The 25,688-nt window shown below is 40.0% G+C and overlaps 1 protein-coding gene across 1 annotated transcript in view; it reads right to left on the bottom strand.

The window, feature by feature from the left end:
* Positions 1-526: 526 nt before the first annotated feature.
* Positions 527-25,688, bottom strand: part of GABRB3 (gamma-aminobutyric acid type A receptor subunit beta3) — a 35,755-nt gene continuing 10,593 nt past the window's right edge. The window contains exons 3-7 of the mRNA XM_009637648.2: positions 25,405-25,487; positions 24,155-24,292; positions 16,409-16,561; positions 11,783-12,027; positions 527-877 (exon numbers count right to left, since the gene is read on the bottom strand). Coding sequence (XP_009635943.2) covers positions 527-877; positions 11,783-12,027; positions 16,409-16,561; positions 24,155-24,292; positions 25,405-25,487 — 970 coding nt within the window. The remainder of the gene's footprint in view (positions 878-11,782; positions 12,028-16,408; positions 16,562-24,154; positions 24,293-25,404; positions 25,488-25,688) is intronic.

The following is a 25,688-nucleotide window of genomic DNA, read 5'->3' as shown; positions in this document are numbered from 1 at the left end:
TTAGCAAAGAAAAATAAATTTGGCTTGATGGATCTGCAATATAAATAACTTATTTTAAACTTACCAGTGTAACTCTACCACTTTATGATCAGTGTGTATGGCAGCATTTACAAACGATGTTACTAAATACCGACTTTATACACAATTACAGCTGTTTGAAAACTTCTATGACAATCAAAGTTTTGTAGTGATAATATACAACACTTACTTTCTCAAGGCTTGTTGTTTTGATGACACCTGCCTTTTGATTTAAAAAGTTCCTCTGAAGTGCATTCTATGTTAAAGTGTCCATAACCTCAGAACGAATGTGCACATGTGTGTGTGCATACATATAATTCTGCTTTGCAGCGTGTGCTTTTATATACACACGATTCTTTGCTATATGTATTCACACATACATGAGTATGGTCTACATAGTAAAAGTTCATATATATATGTATTTTTATATATAAATATATATATAAACTCTGCAGGCAAGTAGTACTTCACTTGTTATAATTGAAGTCCTTTAAAAAAGTTCAGTCAATCAGTTAACATAGTATAGCCAGTAAATTAAGTTGAAAAGAGAAAATGTGAATGGAAACACCATTCTTGACCATCTGTCGATGGCATTCACATCTGTTAGATCAGGGATTTTTATTTTCAGTTGTGAAGACCTTCTTCGTAAATGGCCTCTCTTGCTGTGGGGGCCTGTTCTTTCCGACGAACGCCTTCCAAAGCTTTCGCGATGTGAGCTTTGTTTTCTGTACTGGATTCCTGAGTTGTCAAAGGATATCGTGGAATTTCTGGCGTCCGTAACGCTGGTGGTGACCTCATTGCTTGCCACCTCATTGTGAATTTCAAGCGATGTTAGCAGAATGTTTCCATGGGTGTCCACCTAGGGGGCAAAAATAGAAGTGTAAGTTGTTTCAAAAGACTTGACATCTACCAGCAGAATGTGGGTGTATTTAAAGCTCCAAACCCATACATATTTTAAGAAAGCGTGTATTCATTTTAAGCATGTCATAATCTTAGAAAAAAATGGCAATACTCAACTGTTCAAAATTAGACAAGTACTTAAATACTTCTACAAACAGGGTTATCATCTTACTATCAACATCCAGTACAAAACCGTATTTGGCAAACCAAATCATTTTCCTCTCCCTCTAAAACAGCTGCGTTTTAAAGGATGGTGTAGTTCAGTGAAATCTCTACGTTGCTGGGGGGGAAGGGGGGAGGGGGTAAGGGATGGACTATCTCTCTGCTACCTACATGTGAGGATTGCTAAAATCACAAGAATACTTCTGACCTACTGAACTCTTTGCATTTTGGAATCACTGATCTTATTTACAAATTCTCTCTTAATCTTTTCCTTCCAAAGTCATCTGCATGGTTTTGCAATCATGGCAATGCTTAACTGTGGGGCTGTTCCACTCAGATAAGTGATCTTAAAAAGCAATGAACTTCGACATGGAAGAAAGCTGCTGAACTGAGGAAACAGGTGGCACTCTTCCCTTCCACCACCATATCCAAGAGGCGGTGAGCACAGTGTTGAGCACAGGTGAGCAACACGATGCCATTTTCAGTAACTAAGTGGAAGGTTATTGTCATTTAGAGTCCTTAAATTCTGGTCCAGACTCTCTAGTGCCCCTGAGTACCAAGAGAGGAGGAGCAGCACAGAGTTGGGTACAGCTCCTTCAATCCAGCAAAACTTCCAGTTCCCATGAGTGGAACTGACAGGCGTCCCAAACGATGCTGTCTTAGTGTTTGGTAGCTTCAGTGGTGGGGCACTACATCCCCTTGTGCCCCACGCCCTGCATGCTGGTGGCCAGGCAGAGAAGACAGCTGATGCAGGCATCAGCTCCGATTTTCCTGCCTGCTTTTGGGAAAGGAAAATAACATCTGAATGTAAAATAAATGCTCTGTACCGGGTATTTTCAGCCAGTTGATGCATATGTGACTGTTCAAGTGAACTCGGTTCCCCATGTAAGAAATAGATAGCGAATCATGGCATATAGGGTAATTTCCAGTTTTAGGTGTACAATTTATTCATCCACAATTCATCCTGCAATTAATACATTTTTCTAACTTGCCACACGATCTAGCTGTGTTAACTGTGCGGTGGTTGAACATCTCGTCCAAGAAGCATCTGTTTAAAAGTCACTGAGAAAACAGACTATTGTCATGAAGTTTGTACAGTCATCTGATGCCACCTCCTTTGCAATCTTTGCGTGATGCACTGAGAGTATGCGTAGCTATGTGTCTGTCCATATGCATTTAGCTTTTTTCAATAGTGTTAAAAATCTGTAAAATGGATATTCCTTTCATCAATTATTGATGCCACAGCTTATCTTTTCTCAGTGAAAACAATTATGATAGCATATCAGTAATGCTTTGCCAAGCTTCTTGCAAATGGAGAAAGAATATAAAATGCTATGAATGACATACAGGCAAATAGAAAAAATAAACCCTAAGGTATCCAACAAATCCTGCTGTTGTAGGCAACAGTACATTATGCTGATGAGTGCCTATAAATAAAAACAAACAACATGAACCAAAATAACGGGGTGGAGAAGGCTCAGTGGTGATTAAGAAGAATTTATTTTCCCCATGGCAGAAACCCATTGGGTACAAAAATACAAGCTTGAGGTCTGTAGAAATGAGTTCATGCTGTTGAGCGGTATCTGTAACCAGGGAATACACACAGTTGTAAAATACAACCATGGATATCATCACTACTTATGGTGGTCTCTGAAAAAACTGATTCAGTTTTCTCTGGGTTTCTTTGGTTTTTGGCTTTTGGGTTCATTTTTTTTTTTCCCACAAAGAGTACAAATTATGATCAGGATTTGTAACAGCATTGTGTAAAATATCTCCATAATCTGCATTTTCCTTATGAAGCTTGAAACTAAATCTCTCATCCAGGCCCCCACAGCGTGACATGTCATCCCCTTTCCTATCTCCTCCCAGGCTTTGAGAAACGTCCTTCGGTTTACTAAAAATGTCCCAGAAGAGACTATTTTGCTGGGCTCCACCCTGACAGCACTGCCTTCCCCTTGCAGGTCTCTACTCCCTTTCCGTCCACAAGCACGGGGCTTCCTGATCTTCCCTGATTCTGCCTGCCACCTACGTATACACAGACACTAGTCTGTCCACAAGTACTTTGTCTTTCTACACTGAGCCCTGGAGTAAGTGAGGTGTCTGCTGAAAGCTTGTATTCTGGAGGGTACATCGATGTGCTCAGACTTCTCCTGCCCAAGGAAAGTATTAATTTGATTCCACTTATTTCATCACAGTGCACACCCTGCTTCACCTTCTGTGCCAACCTTACATGCCACCCTAACATAGCTTCTGCCTCTGATCTGCCAATGATGATGCTGCTTCTCACTGCTCATCACCGCATCTATACATCAAACCAGAAAGGTGGTCAAGAAAGTTGCAACGTTTGTGCAAATGCTTTGTCTGAACATCCCGTTATGTCCTATGAGGTTGTATGATAACAGCCATTTTCTCAAAATATCAAATGAGACATATTTGGAAACATATATTTGAAAATGCATCTCTCTGTTAGTAGAGCAACAGACTTGCATGTCAATGCAAGGAAGGAGCAGATGGAGAGAAGAATAGGTCTGCAGAAACTGAAAGCAGGCTTCTGGTCTGCAGATATTCTTGAGACCCATTCCTGCAAATTGTATTGATTCCTTCAGAGGTTTTGGATAAACCACCTAAACTCTCAACAAAGCTAGAGCAATATATGCTAATGCTCTGTGACAATCTTAAGGTGATATTGTGAAATATGAATACTTAATGCATGCAACATGTTAAAAAGTATTTGCACATAAACATGAGTTCTGAATGATTCAAGCAATAATTTAAATTACTTTGACAAATGTACACAAGCTCTCTCAATGAATAAAGCAGAAAACCAATGGCAAGGTATCCTCTGCAAGTTGACTCATGTTTGCCTGAATACACAGGTAAGGCAAAATCCTCCATGAGTGAACATGAGCTGCAGGGACTTGGACTCAATGATCCTTATGGGTCCCTTCCAACTTGAGATTGTGATTCTATGATTGATTCCATGATTCTGTGGTTCTGTGATGCGTGCAGATTTGTGGCTGCAGGGAAATTGTTACTCCAGGTACAGATATAGATTAAGAAAAGCAGCTGAAGTGATTACAGTCATGGCTACCCATGATGAACAAGGCCAATGTCTTTGGTAAAACTTTAGTTTTACTCCTTATGAGCTTTAGAATAGAATTTTGTCACCTGGCTCAGAAATGTCACTGTCTGTGCACTAGAAATTCTCCCCAAACTGTTAACACCAGGCTTTGCTCTTGAACCTTGTTATAAATTGGAGAGATGATATTGTGTATTTGGCCCATTTCCCTTAATTCCTTACCATCCTGCTTTAATCTTAAGATTTCCCTTGTCTCCCTGGGGTTCCATGCTTCTTGTAGTCTTCTTTTCGCCTGACCATGGCTCCACCTGAAGCCATTTATTCCCATTTCCCCGCTGCAGTCTTCACTGCCGGTGCTCCCATCTCCTCCCTGACACAAGCCAGGGCTGGTTGTTTTCACAGAGTGTTTCCCGGTGAGCTCATCAAAGCAGATGGAAACAGCTGAGTACCAAATCATTAATTAAGTCCCTGCTGAATCAGCATGGATCCAAATATGCAAAACTGATGCTCTTATTTCAGAATCAATTTTAATCAAACCCCATCCCTCCCACCTCTGAACAACTACAGCTCCTGCGCCAGGATGAGGTGATTGAATCTCACAAAACTCCATTTGGAGGCTGAGAAGTATGAAATGCTGTGAGATGTTTTATACACAGAAACACAGATTCGCTTTGAAGGGGTCACCATTTCTGAACTCTACATGTGACAGTACAAAGAAAAAAATCCAAAGACTCAAGCAGCCTAATGTCATCACAGAAAAATGACTGTAACTCACCTAGCTGAAGCCTGAAAGAGGAGAATTAAGATAAGGCTCACAAAGAGACTCTGGTCCTTGCTCTTGGAAGAACACCACGTCTCCAATAGGCTCAACTCGGACTGTACGTTGTAGATAAGAAACTTCAATGGCCTTTTTACACCTGGAAAGTCTTGAATCTACTTTTTAATTCTACACAAGATATTGGCTCATTTAGATGTTAAGTACTATATTTTTAAAGAAATGCAAGCCAAGAGCTGCTATTGAATACCTTTCTCCAATCAAGATTCTTGGAAAACTTCAGCTTTAATGCCAGTTTGGAGACACTTTACTAGGGTCGGGAAACTACCATAAAGTTTGATTTACTATTAGGTAGTGTCTGAATTATTTCAGGTTCATTTAGTTCTCTGTTTAATATTCCATAAATTTTAAGGAGTACTTTACAATGAAATCTCTTTTTCCTCTTAAGTCTTTCACTCTACTACACAAAAAGAAGAAGAGAAAGCATTTTGCTCAAACCCCATAGGTATGTTTAGGAGTTCATCAATCCCAAATTTTTAAATACCATGTAAACACTTTCCATCATATGAAGCAATATAAATGCAAATAGCGGGTTTAAATAACAGCATGAAACGCTGTCTCTGTAGTTAGTCTTGCATTATTTTACATCAAAATTACTATTCAAGTACATTATCCCACAAAATAGATCTCCCTTTAAAATTATAATAAAATGGAAATTATTTTTGGTGGAAATTGTAATCTAGACTCCAGCTACTTGATTCTCACCTGATCTGCCCTGGTGCAAGCATCTATGGTTACTCAAGGGGCAAACTGCCTGGTAGCAGTTTTCATCTTCTTTACTTACGTATAAACATCTTTCCAATGTGTAGAACAGTACGTGATCAGGCCCTAAGTATTACCTGTGCTTAAAGCAAAATTCATTGACCACATTACGCCTTCAATATTTTTAAAATAAATTAGAACTGCAAGCACAACAGAAACGATAGTGTTAAGTGTTCTCCCAGAGTCTAAAAGTTGATACTTCTCTCACTACCATTTTAATATGTTTATATTAGTTGATAAGCACGAAAAAATGAAAGAGAGCATTATGTTATATCAGCCTAGTAGATTGGCCCAGGGTAGTCAGCAGAACTGGGAAGATGGAAAGATCTTGAAAAACTAGGAAAGGATGAAGAAGAGAAATAATTAGGACCTTTCATGTTACTATCACTGTCCACCAAGTAAGAACAAGAGTTTGACAATTAACCTTGATGTATTTGAAAAGAGGAAGAAAAGGAAATAAATACACAGTCCTCCCTTTGCCCTGTATTTCACTTGGTCTGGATTCTTACTGCCTCTGGGCTGTACTATGGATTGCAGGTACAATCCTTCTTACTGTCTCTGGATTTGCACCATTCATACTTGTGCCAAGTGGCTGTAGAACAAAATGGGTACACGCACGGGTCTCCCAGTGCACAATGAATGTCCCCACCCTAAGCGCTACAGGACTACAGTTCTTCCCACGCAAACTGTGCTCATCACCTGTGACAGATATTTTTCAAAACTTGGTACCTACTCATCACACTCATGTTTCAGAATATCCTACTGTTCAAAACAGTACCAAAAAAAGTATCCAGGAAAGATGAAGATGCACAGGAGAATACTGCCAGCTTTGCTATTCTCATATTTCCCAATTTAAACTGAGTGATAATTCTGCACAGCAGCCAAGATATTCATTCTCAGAATAAAATCCCACTTGTGAGAAGGGTTGCTACAATTAACAATTTTTTAAAAGCGCTAAGTAGATGTAAGTGGCCTGAGCCTCTATTCTCAGTCATGCCTGGCGGGAAGCTGCTGCCTTGGCCGACAGCGGGGGTTTGAGCCAGGAATCTCCAGAGCTAAAAAAACATGCAGGAACTCCCTGACAAGAAGGACCTTTTTATAAAGGGTTATGCATTATTTTTATTCAAAGGAAGCTCTTCCCACATGTCTGACAGCCACGGGGGGTTGAAGCTCAAATGAACTTGTGTGATAGTTACCCTCCTGATTGATACCCTGGGGCTGAATTTTTGGTCCCACCAAACTAAAAACGTAAATTGCCACAGCTTGAACTAAGAAGCAATATTTTTAGCAGGGGACTGTAACAAATCATAACCTCTGTGGATTGGCCCAGAAGGAGCAATGTCCAAAACACACGCTCACCAGCTGATTACGCCAGTAGCCTCTATTGCAAGAGTGAACAACAAGTGAGAACAGGATTGCCTTAGAGCTCTCTCATGCTGATTTAGTTGTAAATTAGGCTGTATCTGAGCCTTATTTAAAAGAAACAATTTATGTAGCAAAACTGAATGGGCACAGAGAGCTACAAATGAAGCCTGAATCTGCCAATGCAAACAGGAGAAACAGAATTGATCAGTAACAATGGCAATCAATTTTCAAGGGAAAACATTTTTACAGGCCACCTATTCTTTTGTGACAGTTTTTCCACAAACAGAGGACTTTAATTTAGGTACCGATACCATGGGCAGAAGAAGCATTTTATGAAAAATCAAGATTCAACTTTCCTTTATCCTAGAACTTGTCCTTATATATGAACCAGTGTATCAAGGCTTTCAAGAGAGAGTTTTCAATCCAAAACTGGTATGTGTATGAAAATTGGTTTACACAAAAAAAGGAGCATCTTATGTTCATCTCCAGTAACTGTGGTTTACTGGGAAAAAGGCTGGAAAAGTTCAGCAAGGAATACTATTTCAATGCATTATCTGAAATAAAATATGATGCAAAAGCAGGCAAAAGAAGAGAAGGCTAGGTGGGAAATTTTCTTTGTAGTCACCTGCCGATCTACAGATGAGTCATTCGTAGAGGCTTTCTCAGGTTTCATCTCATCACCAGCTCTGAATCTTCTGAAACCATTTCCAGAGATTCAGTTTAGTCAGATGTGCCTCCATCATTGCCCCACCTTCCGCAGTGCTAGGTGGGAGAATACAGGGCAGAGTTTTCCTCTCCCCACTGCTTTCCTTTGTCACCTCTGCAATGTGAGGACACCGCCTGTGCCATTTGCATGCTATGAAGGCTCTTCTTCCCCTAATGCCTGGAGATATTGGGCTCGTTGGCTCTAACGCCTGGGCAGAGCTGGACAGAAAGCCATCATGGGAGCAGGGAAGCAAACGGGCAGCTCGGCGGCGGCAGCAGCTGGTGGAGCCCTCCCCAACAGAGCAAGCCTTGGTGGTGGCGTATCAGGAACAACTCTGACAGAAGTGCCCAGAAGCTCGGTGTGGCAGAGGCACATCCAAAGCAGCAGCAGCAGCGTGGAGATGGCTGTGCCAGTTTCGGCTTTTCAAACCTGTAACCTCTGCCGCGGCACAATGCAAATGCATGCATTAGGAAGCAGAGTTACTGAGCATGAACAGCGGCTGCTTTGCAAAGCAGTTATCAAATAAAACACAAACATACCCACATCTGTGGATTTTGTGGCCTAGAACATTTTTGTTAAAACTCTCCTGCTCTACAATCAAATAAGACTAGGAAAGCACAAAAAGCTCTCTTGCTACTCTAAGAGGAGTCTTTATAACTAAGCCTGCTAGCTTGCACGCCAGACTTCAGTTCTTTGACCTGTAAAAAATGAACTGCAATACCAGTATCCATGCTGGTTCTACTGGTTTCCATGGGCTAAAACATTCCTGAGGGAAAATGGGGCATTTTTCCTCATCCTCCCCTTGTGCCCTTTCCCTGAAGACAGACCCTGCCTCAGCAGCACTCTCAGTCTTGGGTACCATATGAGCAATGCTTGAACTCAGGGCCTGAACGCCAGGCAAAATATTGTGCTGCCTTCCCTCTGCTAGTGCTGCCCCCCAACAAAAGCAAGGGATTTCCACAGTGCTGCAGCCCCCCCTGCCTGAGCACTGACTCAGGTTGGACCTGATACAGCACAGGGTTGTTCTGCTGCTACACCCACAAGTTACAGCATCTGATGTGGACAATAAATGGACTAATGTTTATTTATTTATTTGGTTTGGTTTGGTTTTTCATTGGGTTTTTCAGTGTCCTGAGCTAGCATTCTAAATCAATGACAGGGAGCTCATGCATGCGGTTCGTATACAAGCAAATTCAATTACTAAAACAAAAGAGCAACACAAATCAACTCAAAATGGTAGTCTTAGAGACAAACAAAAAAAAAATGCCTTCTTCCAGTTTTATGTATGAACCCTTTTCAATCTTCTTTCCAGCACAGCATACATTTTGACAGTCATCAATAGCTGCAAAGGGGTCTGCCTGTTTTTAGGCACTCTCCCATTCTTTAAAAATGTTGCTCCGCCCAAATCATGTGAGATTTGAACTATTTCCCAGGATTATAAACCTGCCCTTTCTGAATAGAAATACACTCAATGGAAGCCTGAGGCCTTGCCAAAATGAAAAAAACCCAATCATTTCATTGAACTCGCATAAGGTAGTCTTCATCTGTGGCTCTGAGCCTCCCCCATTGTGCAGTATGCCCTCCAGTTTGTGAGCCTGTCCCAGGACATCCAACCTCTGAGTCCCAACTCTAAAGCAAGAAGCAAGCAAATGCCAAGCAGCCACTATTTCCATCAGATCCAATGATCTTCAAGAGCCACCAAAGAACAGGCTGGAAGTTAATGAAGAGGTCAGAGCCAAGGTTGCAGAGCCTTCAGGTACCGTCTTCCATGGAAAGTATGTTAAAAAAATCTGGCATGATGATCTGTCCTGCTACATCCATGGATGCCTGTACAGCATGGCACACGGTGGGCATGATCCAGAACCATGGAAACCATTTTCCTGCTTCAGGGCTATGGTGTCTGGAAGCCCTGGTAAACTTTGTTCAGAGTAGATTTGCTAGATGGATTTTTCCCTGAGCTGCTCGTCCTGAAAACAATGAGACCTCTCACCTGCTTTGAGCAATAACCTCTGCTTTGCACTTGCCAGTGTTTTTCAAATCAGAAATTTAGATTTGACATCCTACATCCACTGAATCTGCATTTTCTGTCTATGCGTTGTTTCAAAGGAAGATTTCTGATCAGCTCTACCTAATGTCCCTGCCTTGTATGCTGGCACTGCTTCTCTGAAGGCACTGAATCCAGTGACTGCAACAAAGCTCTGTTGACTTCACCAGCTGAGGCCTGGAGACAAAATGTTTTCCACAGAGAATGGGACCATACCTCATTATTTAACTTAGATCATTTGAACGGCAACTATTCACAGTTGGTATGAGTGTATGTGTTTCTACAAAGCATAGAGAGTTCCCTTTCACAGCTGGGACTACAAGGGACAAAGAAACACACTCGTTCAGCTCTGATGTGCTGAATTTGTATCCTAATTTCAATTATTATGCATGGTTGTTATTAAACCAGCAGAAATGTCAGAAAAGTCCATATTTGCTTAGGACTGTCCAGAAGTCAAAAGTGAGAATAAAAAAGGGCTGATATAAGGTATGATCAGATCTGGGACATAAAAATGACATGATCTGGGTATGAAACCCCCTCATTTTCATTTATTAAGGTTCATATCCTTCTTTTGGCAATATAGACCCGTTGATCTCAAGATAGAAGAACAGTCAGGCATGGGATGCTCTTGGGCCCATTAACAAGACTTGTACTGAATTATGTAAATCATTTAAATGGATGAAATTCACCAGATGGTTTCCACTGGGAGAACTAAACCTTGGTGCATACATCTGCACTACCTGCTTGCAGCTAAAATCTTCTCGATTGCTTTCAATTCTGATACTGGGGGTTTTTTTTCACCCACCTGCTTCTTTTTTTTCTTATTGTAACTATTTATTTTTCCAGGAAAGGGAATTCATTCTTCCTGCTAGATTAGTCCTAAGCAGTGCTGCCAACTGTGATGAGAATTTAGTTTCATAATACAGTGGACAAAAATGAGTTTATTGGTTCAAAAATTATTTCACAGATATGACTGTCAATCATTAGGTGTTGTTCTGCATTGCATTTACTATAGCAGACAGAATCATTCAGATCAAAAAATACATCCTGAAATTACTTTTATGATACTGGTATTTAGTAAACAGGTAGTAGTTTTGTCACTGTGAACTCTTCTAATTTATAGCTGATTTATAGAAAAAACAGTCTTACTCAACAGAATGGAATGAAAAAGCCTCACTAGGAGCATTTTAGCCAAAAAAAAAAAGATGTTCTATTCAAACTGACATGGCTTGCTAACATCGTATAGGGTTGAATACCTTGAATTTTTCTTCCAAAGGAAAACAAAAAAAAAGGGTATTCATTGGATGAAGTAATACTCCAGGCAAGAAAATAGGCTGGAGTGTAATCAGCACAGACCATGCCAATACTGTGCTTCAGAAATCAATCCGAAAGTTTTCCTAGGATTCATAATTTTCTGCTGGTCTTAAACAGCAGCAGATGACAATGCCACATACAGCAGTTCGGCTATGCTGGCCAATTAATTAGCATGGCAGAACTAATCCCTTATCTGTTCTCTCCCATTCTAAATGTGTCTGCTCTAAGTGAAGTGAAAAAGTATGCTCAGATCCTGGATTCCCTTATGTAGGTACTTAAACAAAATCACAATTAAATTATATTTGATTTAAACAGATAAATGCCTTTGTAGATCTGGGCCTTTATTTTCAAGCTAGCTGCATTCCCATTGTTATCTTCCTCTTACAGTTACTTGTTATACAGATCATGCGCACTTCAATTTCTGTATGCCTAAATATATTCTTCTATGTAGGTTCTCGAATACAAAAAAGCCAAAGTTTGCTCACAAAAAGGAAATGTGCTGGTGATGTTTTTGTACATGATTTTTTTGTTTATTTCCTAGAGTTATTTTTTGTAGTAAAAGAAACAAGACACTGTATGTAGATTAAAGAATCCTACCCGGTTGCCTTCGAACTTTGAGCGATCGTTGTTCGCCTTTGCTGTTTTTTCTGCAAGTTTCTTCTGCCTTTGAGGGCCTTTTCCGAAGAAAATGTAGTTGACAAAGGCGTATTCAAGTAAGGCCAAGAAGACAAATACAAAGCAGCCCATAAGATACATGTCAATGGCTTTAACATACGGAATTTTAGGCAAAGTCTCTCGCAGATGAGTGTTGATTGTTGTCATAGTCAGCACAGTTGTAATTCCTACACAAAGAAAAAAAAAGATCACATATCTTACAACTCTAAGCAGATCATGCTTCAATTTTATTTTCTTTTTTGGCAAGTTTGCCTTGCCAGTGTGAAGAAGCTTAAAAATTTGTGAAAGATCTCTCACAGGTGACATCCCTGCAAATGAAAGTAAAATTAAAGCTTCATGCATTATTATTCTGTTACAATATTTCCTTCATATGATTGGGGGAACAGTGCACGAGGGGGCCTGGCACCACTGCTGTGAGTTACCATAGCTTCATGGAAGCCTGTGTAGCTGCACTGAGGACCTCTTCTGTGAAGACCAAACTGATCTGCAACAGGAAGGCCAGCAGCCTGCCTAGCATTAAAAGGCATGCTCTTACAGCACCGTGCTGCTCAACACAAGGGAGAGAAGCTTTTAACAAGTAACAAAACTAATCGGAGGTTAGCTAAAGCCACATGCACATATTGAGGCAGAGTGTTCGTACAGGTGGTGAAAGATTCCTCTCATGCAGTTTCAAATTTCTAAGAGTCAAGCGGTTGGTTGAAGTTAGTCCTGTAGGGGCTCTCTGTAGTAGAAGGAGAGGGACAGGCACCTTTTCTAGAGCAGTTCATCCCATCTATTTTAGACACCTCTTTCAGGAAAGGACAACATAGAAGAGGGATTTGAGATGACTAGTTTAGAGCAGTAGTCTAATTTTTACATAGAAAGAAATGAGATGAGCAGCGAGAGGCAGACAGGTATGTGCATTTCTGGAAAGGAAAAGCCAAAGAGGGAGAGCAGCATTTTTATAGTGATTGACTGGACACTAATAAAGCACCCAGAAAATCTATAAGGTACGTCAGACCCTCATTTATTTATCTAAGGATGAACATAGCACCTGAAAATATATTCCAGAGCACTGTTTTGAAAAGCTGGTAAGAAAAGCAAATTTATTGTCAGTCTGCTTGAATTCACAATAAACTGCAGGGTCTGTATCTCTGCTGGAAATTTTATAGGAATCACAAATCACCAGTGGCTGAAAACACTGATTTGTGGAATAAGTCTACATTGGTAAAAGAGCCAAGCCATCCTAATAGGGCCCCTCCATTACTATTTTCCCTGATTCCATAATTATACCATCAGTTTGCAAGTAGTCACTAAAATGCAGGCAGAACGAAAATAACGAACAAAAGCAAATTGCTGCCATATTAGAAAGCCCAGCTTCTTCTACCTGAAGAGACAGAAATAAAGACAATATAACTCAAAATCAAGCCGTTAGTGTAAACAGTGTCACTCCAGGGAACTGTAGTAGTAGCCTATGAGGTTCTGTAACAGATATTTTGTATATTTAGTGGGTCAGCATCATGCGGGTTTCAGTGCTTTTCCTCTAAACTGTGAAACAAGCGTGTGTTGATGTCAGATGTTTCGCAGCTTGAAATACAGCAGAGACATACACAGCACAAGCCTATTTAAAAATTGTATTGGGTATAACTCACCACATCCACATAAAATGAGGAGTACAGCTGACACATTACTTTTACCTAAAGAAACTTTGTCAAAGTCTCTAGAAAAGAGGGGTGAGAAGGGTGGAGGACTGCAAGCAAATGCTATCATACATTTGCAGCCCAAGGGATTTCTCTAGCCCACATTAGCTTCTTTCCTTGTAGGATTACCTGCTGCTGCTTCCCATAAGGGATTCAAAGCATTACTTAAGTTCCAGTAGATTCTTGTATCAGAAATCCCACAGATTCTTTTTAACACACCCTTGGCATCTCACAATCATCCCACAGATACTTACTAAAGCCTAGGTCAACAAGGGACTTAGAAGCCTGCCCAGTGGGGCTTACAATGCCCACATTTTTGGTGCCTGTTCCCAGGCTGTAATCTGGATTCCAGAGATAAATCCTTAAACACCACATGGGGAGAGGTTGGTGGCTTTCTCAGTGATCCAGAAGATTAAGCCCACTGAATAGAAAGGTGGCTATCACTGACCAAAAGGAAATATGTCCCCTGGGAGATCCTGACACCCTGCAGGCAAATGTCCTTCTGAAGATCAATAATTTATTTTAAAGCACAGCTGGAGGAGAAGCAGCTGACACTCACCTACCATATAAAAATAAGGTAATCTTGCAATTACAGCCCTTCCCAAGAGTGAAAACTTTTGAGATTACTTTCCTCCTCAGTCAAAGGACTGAATTCAGAAACTTCTAGGGCAAACTAGCAACAACTCAGTTTCGAACAGAATTGATGGGTTTGAATATTTCTCTTGAGATCCACCCTATATCAGCCCCTGCCTGCCCTGTCTATAGCACATAGTCCGTAGAATGAGCTGGCCTTTGCTCCGTGCCTGGGTTTCTCTGTTGAGGGAACTACTTGGTTCAGTGGAGGCTGGAGCACAGATGGCGCGTGCAGCGAGGGACCAGGGACAGGAGCAAAACGTGGAAGTGAATGAACCAGAACCAGGCTCTTTCAGAACATAGGCTCCTTCAAGGGTAGAGTAAAAGCTTGTCTCCATGTCTCTAAGGACTGCACGGGAAATTCTTCCTCTAACAAATACCTAAGCCAGCAGGCCTTATCCTCCTCTGAAGTGAATTTTTCAAAGCCAGTTCCACATATCCATAGGTGCTGTATTGCCTTTAAACTTTGATACCATTTCACATCAGCTTCAGACTCGTAAGAGTGGCTATACAAAGGAACATAGGATTAGACCCATGGTACTGAACTTTATCATACAAACATCACAGACATAATCACCAAGGCACTAATTTTTTTCTCAGAAGGACGTATTAGATGGATTTTCGTCCTCTCAAAAGGACTTTCTATCAATCAGAAATAGAACATCTGGGCTCCTGAGCTTGCCTTGAATGCACTCTCTGAATTTTGTTCTAATATTTGTGTTATCACAGTACAGTACTTGATGAACTTGTGCTACACAGAAATAGGCCACATGAGACAGTCCTGTTCCTTAAACAAGCAAAAACTGTGTGAACTCATTAAGGAAGGGCGTGGAATGCCACTGGGTTTCATAACTTCTGTCTAACCATCTGTTCTCTGCAGTCCTGGCTGGCATGTAAAATCTAGATGCTGACTGATGTGTTTGAAGTGCTCCCCTCACTCCCTCATAATGTCTCCAGGGCAGATATTTGGTATCCAGTATTTCATTTATGAATATATCAGAGCTGTTTGGACCCTGTGTCTCACCTCCCATTAAGCTACTACTTAGCTGCAACCTGTTGAATATGCACTAGCTGCTGAGTGATAATGCCAGATTGTGTCATGCCCATATGCACCAGTTAATCCACAGTAACTGTAGAATTACTGTACAGTCACTGCAGTTAATCTACAAAATCTTCAGATATCCAAGTTCAGATGCTAGGTGGTAATACTATATTGTACAAAGGTCTAGGTGTAGCTGCCCAGCCTGCTTTGGTATGAGGGATCTTGGGAGGTACGTGGTACAGAGATGGGGAATCTCATGGGCATGGGTTGGAGTCACAGTTTGCTGTGGTACATATCAGAAAAATTAGGGACCTAGGGAATATGTTCCTGTTTTAAGAAAAGAGAGCATAGCAGGAAGTTATACAGCATAGGCTTAGTATCAAGTTTTGGGAAGGAAGGTTTGTGCTATTGAGAAGCACAGGGTGTGCTACTGGGAAGCACAGGGCTGAAGACAGGATTTGGGATGAAATGAGAGGCAACAGTAGTCATAAGGATTATTTATGGATCCATTCAATATTCCTGGTCTCTAGCTACCCCTGAGTATGCTTCTGTAATAGGTGAAATATTTCCTGTGAGATATTTTAAAGCCACCATCCCTTACCTAAAGGATACTTTGATCTGAAAAGGTCTTGGACTAGGATCACCAATCTGTGCCAAATCCATGTTTTTCTGCCATGAGGTAAACAATACTATAAGCTGTCATAAAAATGCACTTAGCATACCGTGCATTCTAAGGGTGAGATGGGATGTCATGGTCTGTAGCTGATGTGCCCCTGCACATCAGGGCTCTTCAGGTCTGTCCCTGCCACTGTCAGTTAAAGCACCCATGATTCAGGAGGAGGCTTGGAGCCACGCTTGTCTTCCCACACTGAGCTGGACTAAAAGCCCACACTCAAGCCCTTGGAGCATGATTCTGGAGCTGGTCCCCTCACTGAAGCTACTGACAACAACATTAACTTTGATGAGAACAAGGCTGGGACCTGTATGAGCAGCTCATGTCAGAGATTTAGTGGTAGCTACATTCTTACAACGCAGGGGAAAATTTATCACTTTTGAGGCAATAGTGAACGACATGATTTTGACATAAATTATTTTGGAATATCAAAACATTGACATCACGTTGCAGTCTTTAACAGCCTCCAAAGGCTACATTCAGTCTGACATTTTAATGTCCCACTCATTTTTATCACATACCAAGGGCAACTCTTGCTGCTGATGCATCATAATTGATCCAGAATGACACCCAAGATAAAATGGTAATCAGTATGGAGGGCATGTAGGTTTGAAGAATAAAGTATCCAATATTTCTCTTCAACCTGAAGCTCAGTGAGAGTCTTGGATAGGCACCTGAGGAAAAGGAGGGAAAACCAGCGTTATTATACTGAAGAAAAGACACTTGCAGATCGTTGTCTTCAGTTTCCGTAGAAACTAAAGCATGAACATTTTATGGGGTAGTATGACATCTGCAGAACAGTAGGGAAAAAGTCTTCACTGTATTACTGGCTGGTAGTAAAAGAAACCTTGCAGTGAATATAGTGATACCCAACCAATTTGTATTTGGGAAGAAAAGAGAGAGTAAATTATTCTAGGTTATTGAACAGATGGGTGAGCACCGGTTAGTTTTTAAAAACAGATGCTTAGGTCTCCAAGTAAAATGATTATCCAAATACACAGTTTTATGTATAGTATTTATATTGAGAGGATTAGTAATGTGCATAGTTTTGTATTTACATGGAAGAGTTGTTCATGAGATAGCACTTCGTAATTACATCTGAACATAAGAAACATGCTACCTGTGGTGCCAAAAATAAATTGTAATGAATCCTAGTAAGGAAAAACCTTCAGACCAGGTCCAAACACTTCTAACATCAATTAGAGACAGACAGAATTTTACTACCAAAACATTTTAAACGAAAAAAAGATGATTTTATGTGTGTGTGTATGTATATAGGATTCATGAATTGTTACAATTGGAGCAAATAAATAATGAAAAAAATTAATAACCTCAATGTCATTTTTTAAACAAGACATTTTATTATTTAACTTCAAACCGGTGTATTTAAAAATTGGTGTTAATCTTACTGAATATAGTCTATATATTTAGAAATCTAAAACAGTTTAAAAAAATTGTGACTTCTTTCACCAAATGCAAAGAGGATTAAATCTGAGTACAGCTGTACAAGAATAAGGTAGTCATTCACACAATATTAGCTCCATGGTTTCAGTGTTTGCATTGCTAGTCTTAGATACGGTACTTCTAATAGGTCATCTAAAAGCTCTAGGTACAGTCAACATCCTAAAAACATTTCTGAACATACCAAGGGCCCAGCTAGATATTAGATCACATCCCACCCATTCTAATGCAAGTATGTGCAAGATATGACAGATTACATCTAGAAACAAATAAAAATTTACAAACTTCCCTTTAAATTATGTTCATGTTTGCATATGAGTGTGAGAAATTACATGTGCCCATACACACAGGAATGATGGATTTCCTGAGAGAGAAAGCAAAAGAATGAATAGAAAACTGCAGGCTTCTCTTCATCACGTTCCTGGTAGCTAGGTATACTTTGAGTCATATGACAGAAAAAATGCTACACTGTTTCCAGGCAGCAGAGGGATCCAGGGAATATCAACTTTTATGCAAGTATCCTTAACTGTTTTATCAAACAATCATCTCAGAAGAACCATCACTGGAAAAAGAAGTATCTGGCAGATGGATTTGATTGCTTCAGTCAGTAGTAATTTTTTCCAGGATGAAATTCCTTCTAGTTTCACCAACAGAAGAATATTGGTAGAGTCAGAAGAATTTATTTCATCATGAAAATCAGACCAAAGTTTTCTGCTGTTTAAAGCAGTCAACATAATTTTCAGCAAAGAATCATCTAGACTTTAGCTTTCTTTACATCTCCATTTTCCAACGAACACTGTTTCATTTCAAAAGACAAATTCTCTTTGAAACCATGCCTGCTTTTTTGCTAACAAAGCTTAACTTTTTCATTGAGCTTCTTATGAAATAGTTTCCATGGCCTTGTATCTGCAGACTATGTAAATAAAACAGGACTATACCCCACCATCATGAAATACATTAAAAATGTAGCAGACCTGATCACTTTTCTGCAATAAGACAGAAATCTTTATAAAGGTCTGTTGAGGAAATTTCATATAGTACACCACCCACATAAAGGATTCTCTAGAAACCTCTTCCTTTCTAGAAGTCCTGTCCAGGTCTAGGTATCTGCAGAATATCATTCATACAGGTGATGGCTGGAAAATCTCCCATAAAATACTGATTCTTTGATAAATAGGCTGAAGGATTCATTCAAGAAGGTTCAGTGGAACTGAGTCACTGAATCAAAGCCTCAGCTTGGGCTCCTCCAGTGCCAAGGACCCTGGACGCACTGGGGAACCTCAGAGAAAGAAGAAAGAGAGCACTTTGCTACTCATAAAGCAGGGGAAATGGTCTGGATGGAGGAGGCGTGTGTCAACAGCAGAGAGAAGCAGTGTGTCACGTATGTCAGCAACGTTCAGTAATGAAATCCTGAACTGAGAAACAGTGTAACAGAGCAAACTTTAGACGTTTCTCCTGAATACTTCACCCGTGACCATCATCACCATCTCCATCTAATGAGATAAGGTAACTACTGAAACTAGTGGGAGCTGGCCTTTGAGGTGGACTCTCCAGACAGATTGTCTCAAGGCCAGATACATCAACATAAAGTTGTTTCAAGCACCAGGGTCTTTGTCCTATAGCTAGGAGATAGAACCCTAACAACCATACCTAGGTCCAGGGCTGTCAGTGCTGTCTGTCTTCCTGCTCTAGAGCTGGAGCTGGACTGGAACAGAGAGGTTCAGCTGCGAATCTGAAGGTGCACTGTTCCTTTTGAGATGCCCATCTCAGACCGCAGCATGCAGCTGGTGGATATGACATAGCCCCTACATCTTTTTGACCCGCAGCTGGAGACTAAGAAGGCTGCCCTGTGCCATCTCAAATAGCAGTTTACAAAGTGACTCTCTTGAACCGCATACACATGAGCTAGGTGTCTAAGCTCCAATTACATTTACAGGAGTCAGTTCATCTAGTCAATCTAGTAAATGAAACCTAGAGAATTATCCACCTCCTCCTCAGATAGACTCCTGTTGGTGAACTGAATTTGTCTCCAGACTCCACAGGCTGTACTGAGTAGATTCCCATCAACCAAGACACCTAGTTCATATGTAGACACTGAATTAAGGTGAATTATATTCACCTTAAATCAGAGCAAGATGACTCCCAGCTCTGTAAGTCGCGGGGTAGGTTCTGAAGGTCTGTGGCTCCTTGCCAATCTAACCAAAAGTGTTGCTGGCATCACAGCTACTTACTGGAGTTGAGACATTGCTCGGTTTCATAGAGTTACATAGAATGCCATCCTGTGGTGATTTTCCAAGCTCAAATTCTATCGGGAGGTCTGGATCGCAGGAAATTTCAGAATAATTTGGTCTTTGTATAGATCAGGTTGAAATCAAAACATGAACTGGTAGCCTTGTTTTTTCATACCATGCATCCAGAGCTCTCCTTTAGGTAGCTCTCCCTGAGACTACAAAAGCTTGTATTACTTCCACCTGTATTGTTTTTCTGCCTTTACAGATAACCTGTTGGCCCTGCCTCTAGCCTGCCATCTCTGCTATAACATCTCACCTCCAGCAAACAGACCACGGGAATCTGTGGGAAAAAAAGAATTGAAACATTCCTTATTTCCCCTACTTATTTCCCCCTCTTTGTCTGGATGGCTGAAGCTCAGTGAAAAGGATGGGTCCTAACCTGCATGGAACAAAGATTGTAAACTCAGATTTTATTTATCTAAGAAGGAACCATTTTGTGTAATATATTTAATAAAAATGGATATCTTGGTGAGCTCAACAATTACGCTGATATTTGCCTGATTATGCTTGGATAATGATTTGTCAATTAAGGCTCAGTACATTTAGAGATTAATTACCAGGAAATTCTAGTTGTTAACATTCCATCAAAATCTGGTTTTAGCCTAAAGAACAGCGTTGCTGTTCAGGGACCAGATTTGTTACCCTTCCTCCCATCTCATATAACATGTTGATAACTATCGGCTAATTTAAATAGTACAGGAATAACAGAATTTGGCCTGAAGTATTTAAATATAACAACAGTATTGAGAATGCAGGCATGAAAACAAATACTTAATCAATAACTGAGCTCAAAATATTCCTCTTCCATATGTTTGGGCACTTGGTAAAAAGTAATTACTTGTTTCTGTTTCAATTTCATTAAAAGCTAGCAAGCTGAAATATCTAGCTCCAAGGCTAAATTAGTCTCTTGCTGTTTTATCTAATAAGAACCAAGATAACAAGAGTTGGTCAGTTACAGAATTCTTATTTTAATCTGTTCTTCTGGGAAGGTTCTTCGGCTAATTGGATATGTACTTTACAGTTTGGTCTTTCAGAATGCAGCAAAAAATGAATTTTCAGATCTCTTAAGACTATAGTGTGGTCTTTCATAATGCAGCAAAAAAATAATTTTCAGATCTTTAAGACTACCCTCCTCTTACCAACAGGCTGCTAAACTGGCTTGGACTGCTATGCATCTTGAAGCTTTTAGGTGGTGTTTTAAATATCGCCATTCATGTTCATTGTCATCATTGTTATCATTATCATAGCATTTCTGGATAACAAACGTTTAGGAGGCGGATTCAGCTCACAGGTCTAAGCACTAAATTTCAGGTGTTTGCATGCACATATTTACATATGGATGGCAAATAGGCTCTCCACGTAAACCATATAGATCTAGACTTACAGCCAGCTGATTCTAAGGGTATGATTTAATTGCGTATACATAGGTGTCTAATGCCATTTGAGATGCCTTAGGCTACTGAAGAATAGAATTTAATACTAGTTAAGTAATTAATACTGAAGCACTGGATTGGCACATGGGACACAAGACTGTGAGACTCTGGAACGCCAGCCTAGCTGGTAAGCAGGATGCTCTACAGTATATCAAGAGGCACCAGGTACGTATGTTTAGGCAACTGAATAGTGTCCTAAGAGCTGTTCACTTGACAGAATAGAGGTGTTCAAGAGCTGAATAGCTCTTTAGGCTCCATTGACAGCTCTGACTTGATATCATTTGGCTATGGGCTTAACTCAGTTACTGATACATAGGCATCCAGTGCCATTTTAGATGTCTTATGGTAGCCTGTATGGCCTTCAGCTGGTGTTAGAAGGATAGTCAAACCAGACTTTTCTTCTTCACAGCAATTTAATTATTCCTTTCTCTTCTTCCCATCATGGATAAAGAGAACAGGCTATTCCCCATGTCTTTTGCAGATGCCTTCTAGACACTTGAAGACTTTATTTCCCACCAAGTGTTCTCTTTTTTTAAGCTGCACAATCATACCTGGCTCTCTGGCAATCTCATGTATTCCATTTCCTAGTCTTCCTGATTGCTGATTTTCCCTAGACCCTTTTCTATTGCTCCACAACCATCTTGAAGAGTGCTACCCACGGCCACAAATACACAGCTCAGGCCTTAGCAATGCAAGTCACACTCCTTGTAGGATGTGGGGTTTGTTTGTTTGTTTTTTCCCCAAAAGTATGTTATTGGCTCATGTTCAGTCTGAGATCAATAGTAACCCCTAGATTTCTACAGACAGAACTCTGGCCTAACCTGGTATTCCCTATCCTGAATTTGGATGGGAATAATTAGTTGCATAAACATTGTATTCTGCACCTGTCCACACTGACTTTTATCCTTTTTTTCAGACCCATTTCGCTAATTTGGCAAGAACATTTTTAACTTCAATGTTAAGCTTCAACATGCATGCAGTTCCTCCAGTATGCTTGCAGCCCCGCACAGCTTTATGTCATTATCTATGGGGTTTTTCTCATGCTTACCGTTGCTTCTCAGTAGTAACTATGGGAACAGATTTTTCCATTTGCGTAAGTTACACAAGATTATACAGCACTGTTCCTTATGAAGGATAGGAGAAATAACTACACCAAAAGCTGTTTATGGCATGACTCTGAAGTCTTCTTCTAGTTTTATACAATCAAAGCACACTAATACTGAAATCTCTAAAATGTTCACTGAGATACTGTGCTCAAAGAACTAATATCTCCCCCTGAGACTTCAATAATCTCAGAACCAAAAAAAAAAAAGCATGCCTGACTTATTTTCCACAAAAATGTAGAAACTGTCCCTAATTACTAGGACCATAAAAAAGTCGGGTTTTGAGAAGAAATTTGAAAAGAGTGTGCTGACTTTATCCATCAGATTCACTACCATGCTTCAGATTTATAATTAAATATGTGGGTTTGAGAAACAAATGTGATGTTTCCCTTGCAAGGAAATACTTGTCACAAAATTCCATAATTAATCAAGCATTTTCATAATGTCTTGTACTAAAATAATAGTAAATGCAGCGCTGTGTCTTCATCAGTGACACAAATTATGTGCTTCAGAAAATGGTACAAGAAACACAGAGTAATCTGTTCTCTGTGACTGTCTCATCCTACTCCCTAATGTCAAGCTGTCTTAAACCCTGAAGTATAAGACTTCTTTACTCCTTCCACAAGTCTTTTTGGAAAGATGATTCTGAATATTTCGTCAGTCATATAAATGTCTACTCCTAGTTTTCATTCTCTCTCATATTTGCCTCACAGACATTTGGATTTCTCTTTTTCCTGAATTTAACAAACCTCTCTCTTCTCTAAATTGCTAAATCATGTCTTTACTGAAATATTTCACACAGAACTAAAAGGTGGCTTTGGACTGTCATAAAAACTTCCCAAAGAAATTCTCTGTATTCTCACTGTTGTCCAAAGAGCCAATCCACAAAAGTATATTCAGTCTTGTGAAGGGGCAGGTAAACCCTGGCTGCCAAAGGTGACACTGGCTGCAGAACAGAGGGATATAGGATTAGAGTATGGATTTCACTTAAAAAAAAAAAAAAAAACAACCCCCCCTTCCATTCACAATGATAAACAAGAACAGCAGCAGTTGGCAAACCCCCTCATATTAATTTCAACCCAGCAATATTTACATTTTGTTCTGAAATACAACTTGCATTTCTGTGTACTTTGAAACAGATGCTGTGTCCAAAGAGTGGGTGAAGTGATGGTTACAAACACAACAGAGCTGTACTTCATTTGTTCTAGTGCACTGGGACAGGCAGAACAGCACACTCCTGTGGTCTGAAGAGTACCGAAAATCCGGAGGTCCCCAGCAGTGGCTCTACACTTGCCTGATGGCTTTCTGTGTTGCTTTTGTCTTGTCTCACCTAATAAAATTTTCCTATGCTGGTGTCTAATATTAAACATGTAAATCAACATTGTGCTTTGTCACCTGAAGACATCCATTGCTGTCAGTTACCAGTAACTTTTATTACAAGTTCAAGGAAACAAGGAGGAAACCCAGGGATTTAATTTTAGCATTTTAACAATGATGACAAAAGCCCTGGCTATGTATACAGTACTATATACCCATCACTGCAAATCAAGATATAAAAGATATTACATTCGCTGTACAAAACCAAAATAAATATGCACTGAAAAGTTGCAGGGAGGTGTTCACAAAAACGGTGGCTTTTTGACCTAGTATGCCAAAACTTACTTATGTACGATCAGTAACCCTGCAGGCTACATTTAAACTGATGATTCAGAGGTGAATAACTTCATACTTATTTAGATCATAGATATTTAGGTGTCTGGTTAAATATCACACACACACACACACAAAGAAAGATAAACAAGAAATGCTATTTCATGGACTCCTGCCTCCAGCCTTTATCAAGTAAGTAATTTCTTTAGCCAAACACACAACATAGACTAGATATAGTTATGATTAATAATGATTAATTATGATTACTAAAACAGTAGTTGTCATACACAAGGAAATTAAATAATAAATGGGCAAATGGCAATACTTGCCTGTGGCAAAGACAACATTCTTTGACACCAGTCTATATTCCACAATGGAGAACTGAGGAAGCTCAATCCTCTCCACACCAGTGACCGCATTATCCCCACCTCTCCAGTAGAACTCTATGTCATCGGTTGTGTAGCCATCTGCAGGCAAAGCAGGAGAGTAAGTAAGTCAGAAATAACAGCAGGCTCAAATGTAGCTTCAAACACAGTACATGTGTTTTGTCATTTGAGACAATGAAAAGAATCAGAACAGCTGGAATGTTGTATGGTATTTTGTTCTGTATGCCTGTGGGAAGGTCTCCCAAAGAGCTGTGCCATTACAGTTTGCACAGAAATTGGAGACAAATACTCAGATTTCTTTTTTTTTTTTTTTATGGTATCGTTCTCATAAAATTCATATAAGGATTAATGGCCGCAATGAGACAGAAAATTCTAGCCAATAATCTGCAAAATTGCAGATTAGTGTGATTTAGGACGTCAGAGGTATTGAGCACTGAAACTCTGATAAGCACCAGAAGAAGGTGGATTATTCAATGAAGACAGACACACATAACTGGGGCAGATCTTTTCCACTCACAGTAAAGACTGTGAGTCGTACCATTTCCATTAGCTTCTGTAGTAGAGAACTACAGTTGAATATAGAATATATACTACTATTTTCTGTATATGGCCGACAATCTTCAGCCAGTAGCAGAAATGAAACAGGAACTCTTGAGGTGCAAATACACATCTGAATATTGCAATCCTAGGACATGACTAGGTGGAAGAGAGAATCTGGTTCTGTTTGGAACTCAACTCCAAATCATAAATAGGGCTGGTCTGAAAGCCCAGGGAGGGTGTATGTGTGTGTCCTGTGGCAAGACCATCCATGCGTAATAAAGCATACTGGAAGAAAATGATATCACATTGTTTGCTGTCTTGAAATGAATCTGATTAAAATATGAACATTCATTCTCTTGTGTTGAAGATAAGCATCCAGCCGCTGCCTCTGCCAAGTCAGTCTGGAGCAATAAATGACTTCATTCTGTCCTAAACCCATTTTTGTAGGATGAATTCATCCATCTAGAAATGGATGAGCCCTTATTTTTTTAAAAAAAAAGTCAAATAAACAAACAAACAAAAAATCCAAAGGGTCATAATTACATGATTCACGTAGTGTTTACAGACACCAGTGTAAGTATTACACAGTTCTATAAAAGGAGAACTGCCCCACATCTGAATCAGGTTTTGCATGCATTTTCTTATATACGTACAGCTTTCTATTTCCAGAGTACAGTTTTGTTCATCTAATGGGTATCTTCTCAAGTCCATCATACAAGCTGCAGTGGTTGTGATTCTGAAAAACAAACAGCAGAGATAATTACTACACAGCCAGTAATCCAGGGTTTGTTGTTGTTGTTTACTTTTCAAAGTAAGGAGTCACTGAAGAACAGCTTACAATAACTGAGGATCTGGTCCATAGTTTTACACGGAGCAGCAGTTTAATGGAACAGTGGTTACACTGACTGCGATGGAACAACTCACTCTGGCTTACCCT

The sequence above is a fragment of the Egretta garzetta genome, unplaced genomic scaffold, assembly GCF_000687185.1.
Source record: "Egretta garzetta isolate BGI_Z169 unplaced genomic scaffold, ASM68718v1 scaffold504, whole genome shotgun sequence".
Lineage (NCBI taxonomy): Eukaryota > Metazoa > Chordata > Aves > Pelecaniformes > Ardeidae > Egretta > Egretta garzetta.
This window is presented reverse-complemented; position numbering and strand designations above follow the sequence as displayed.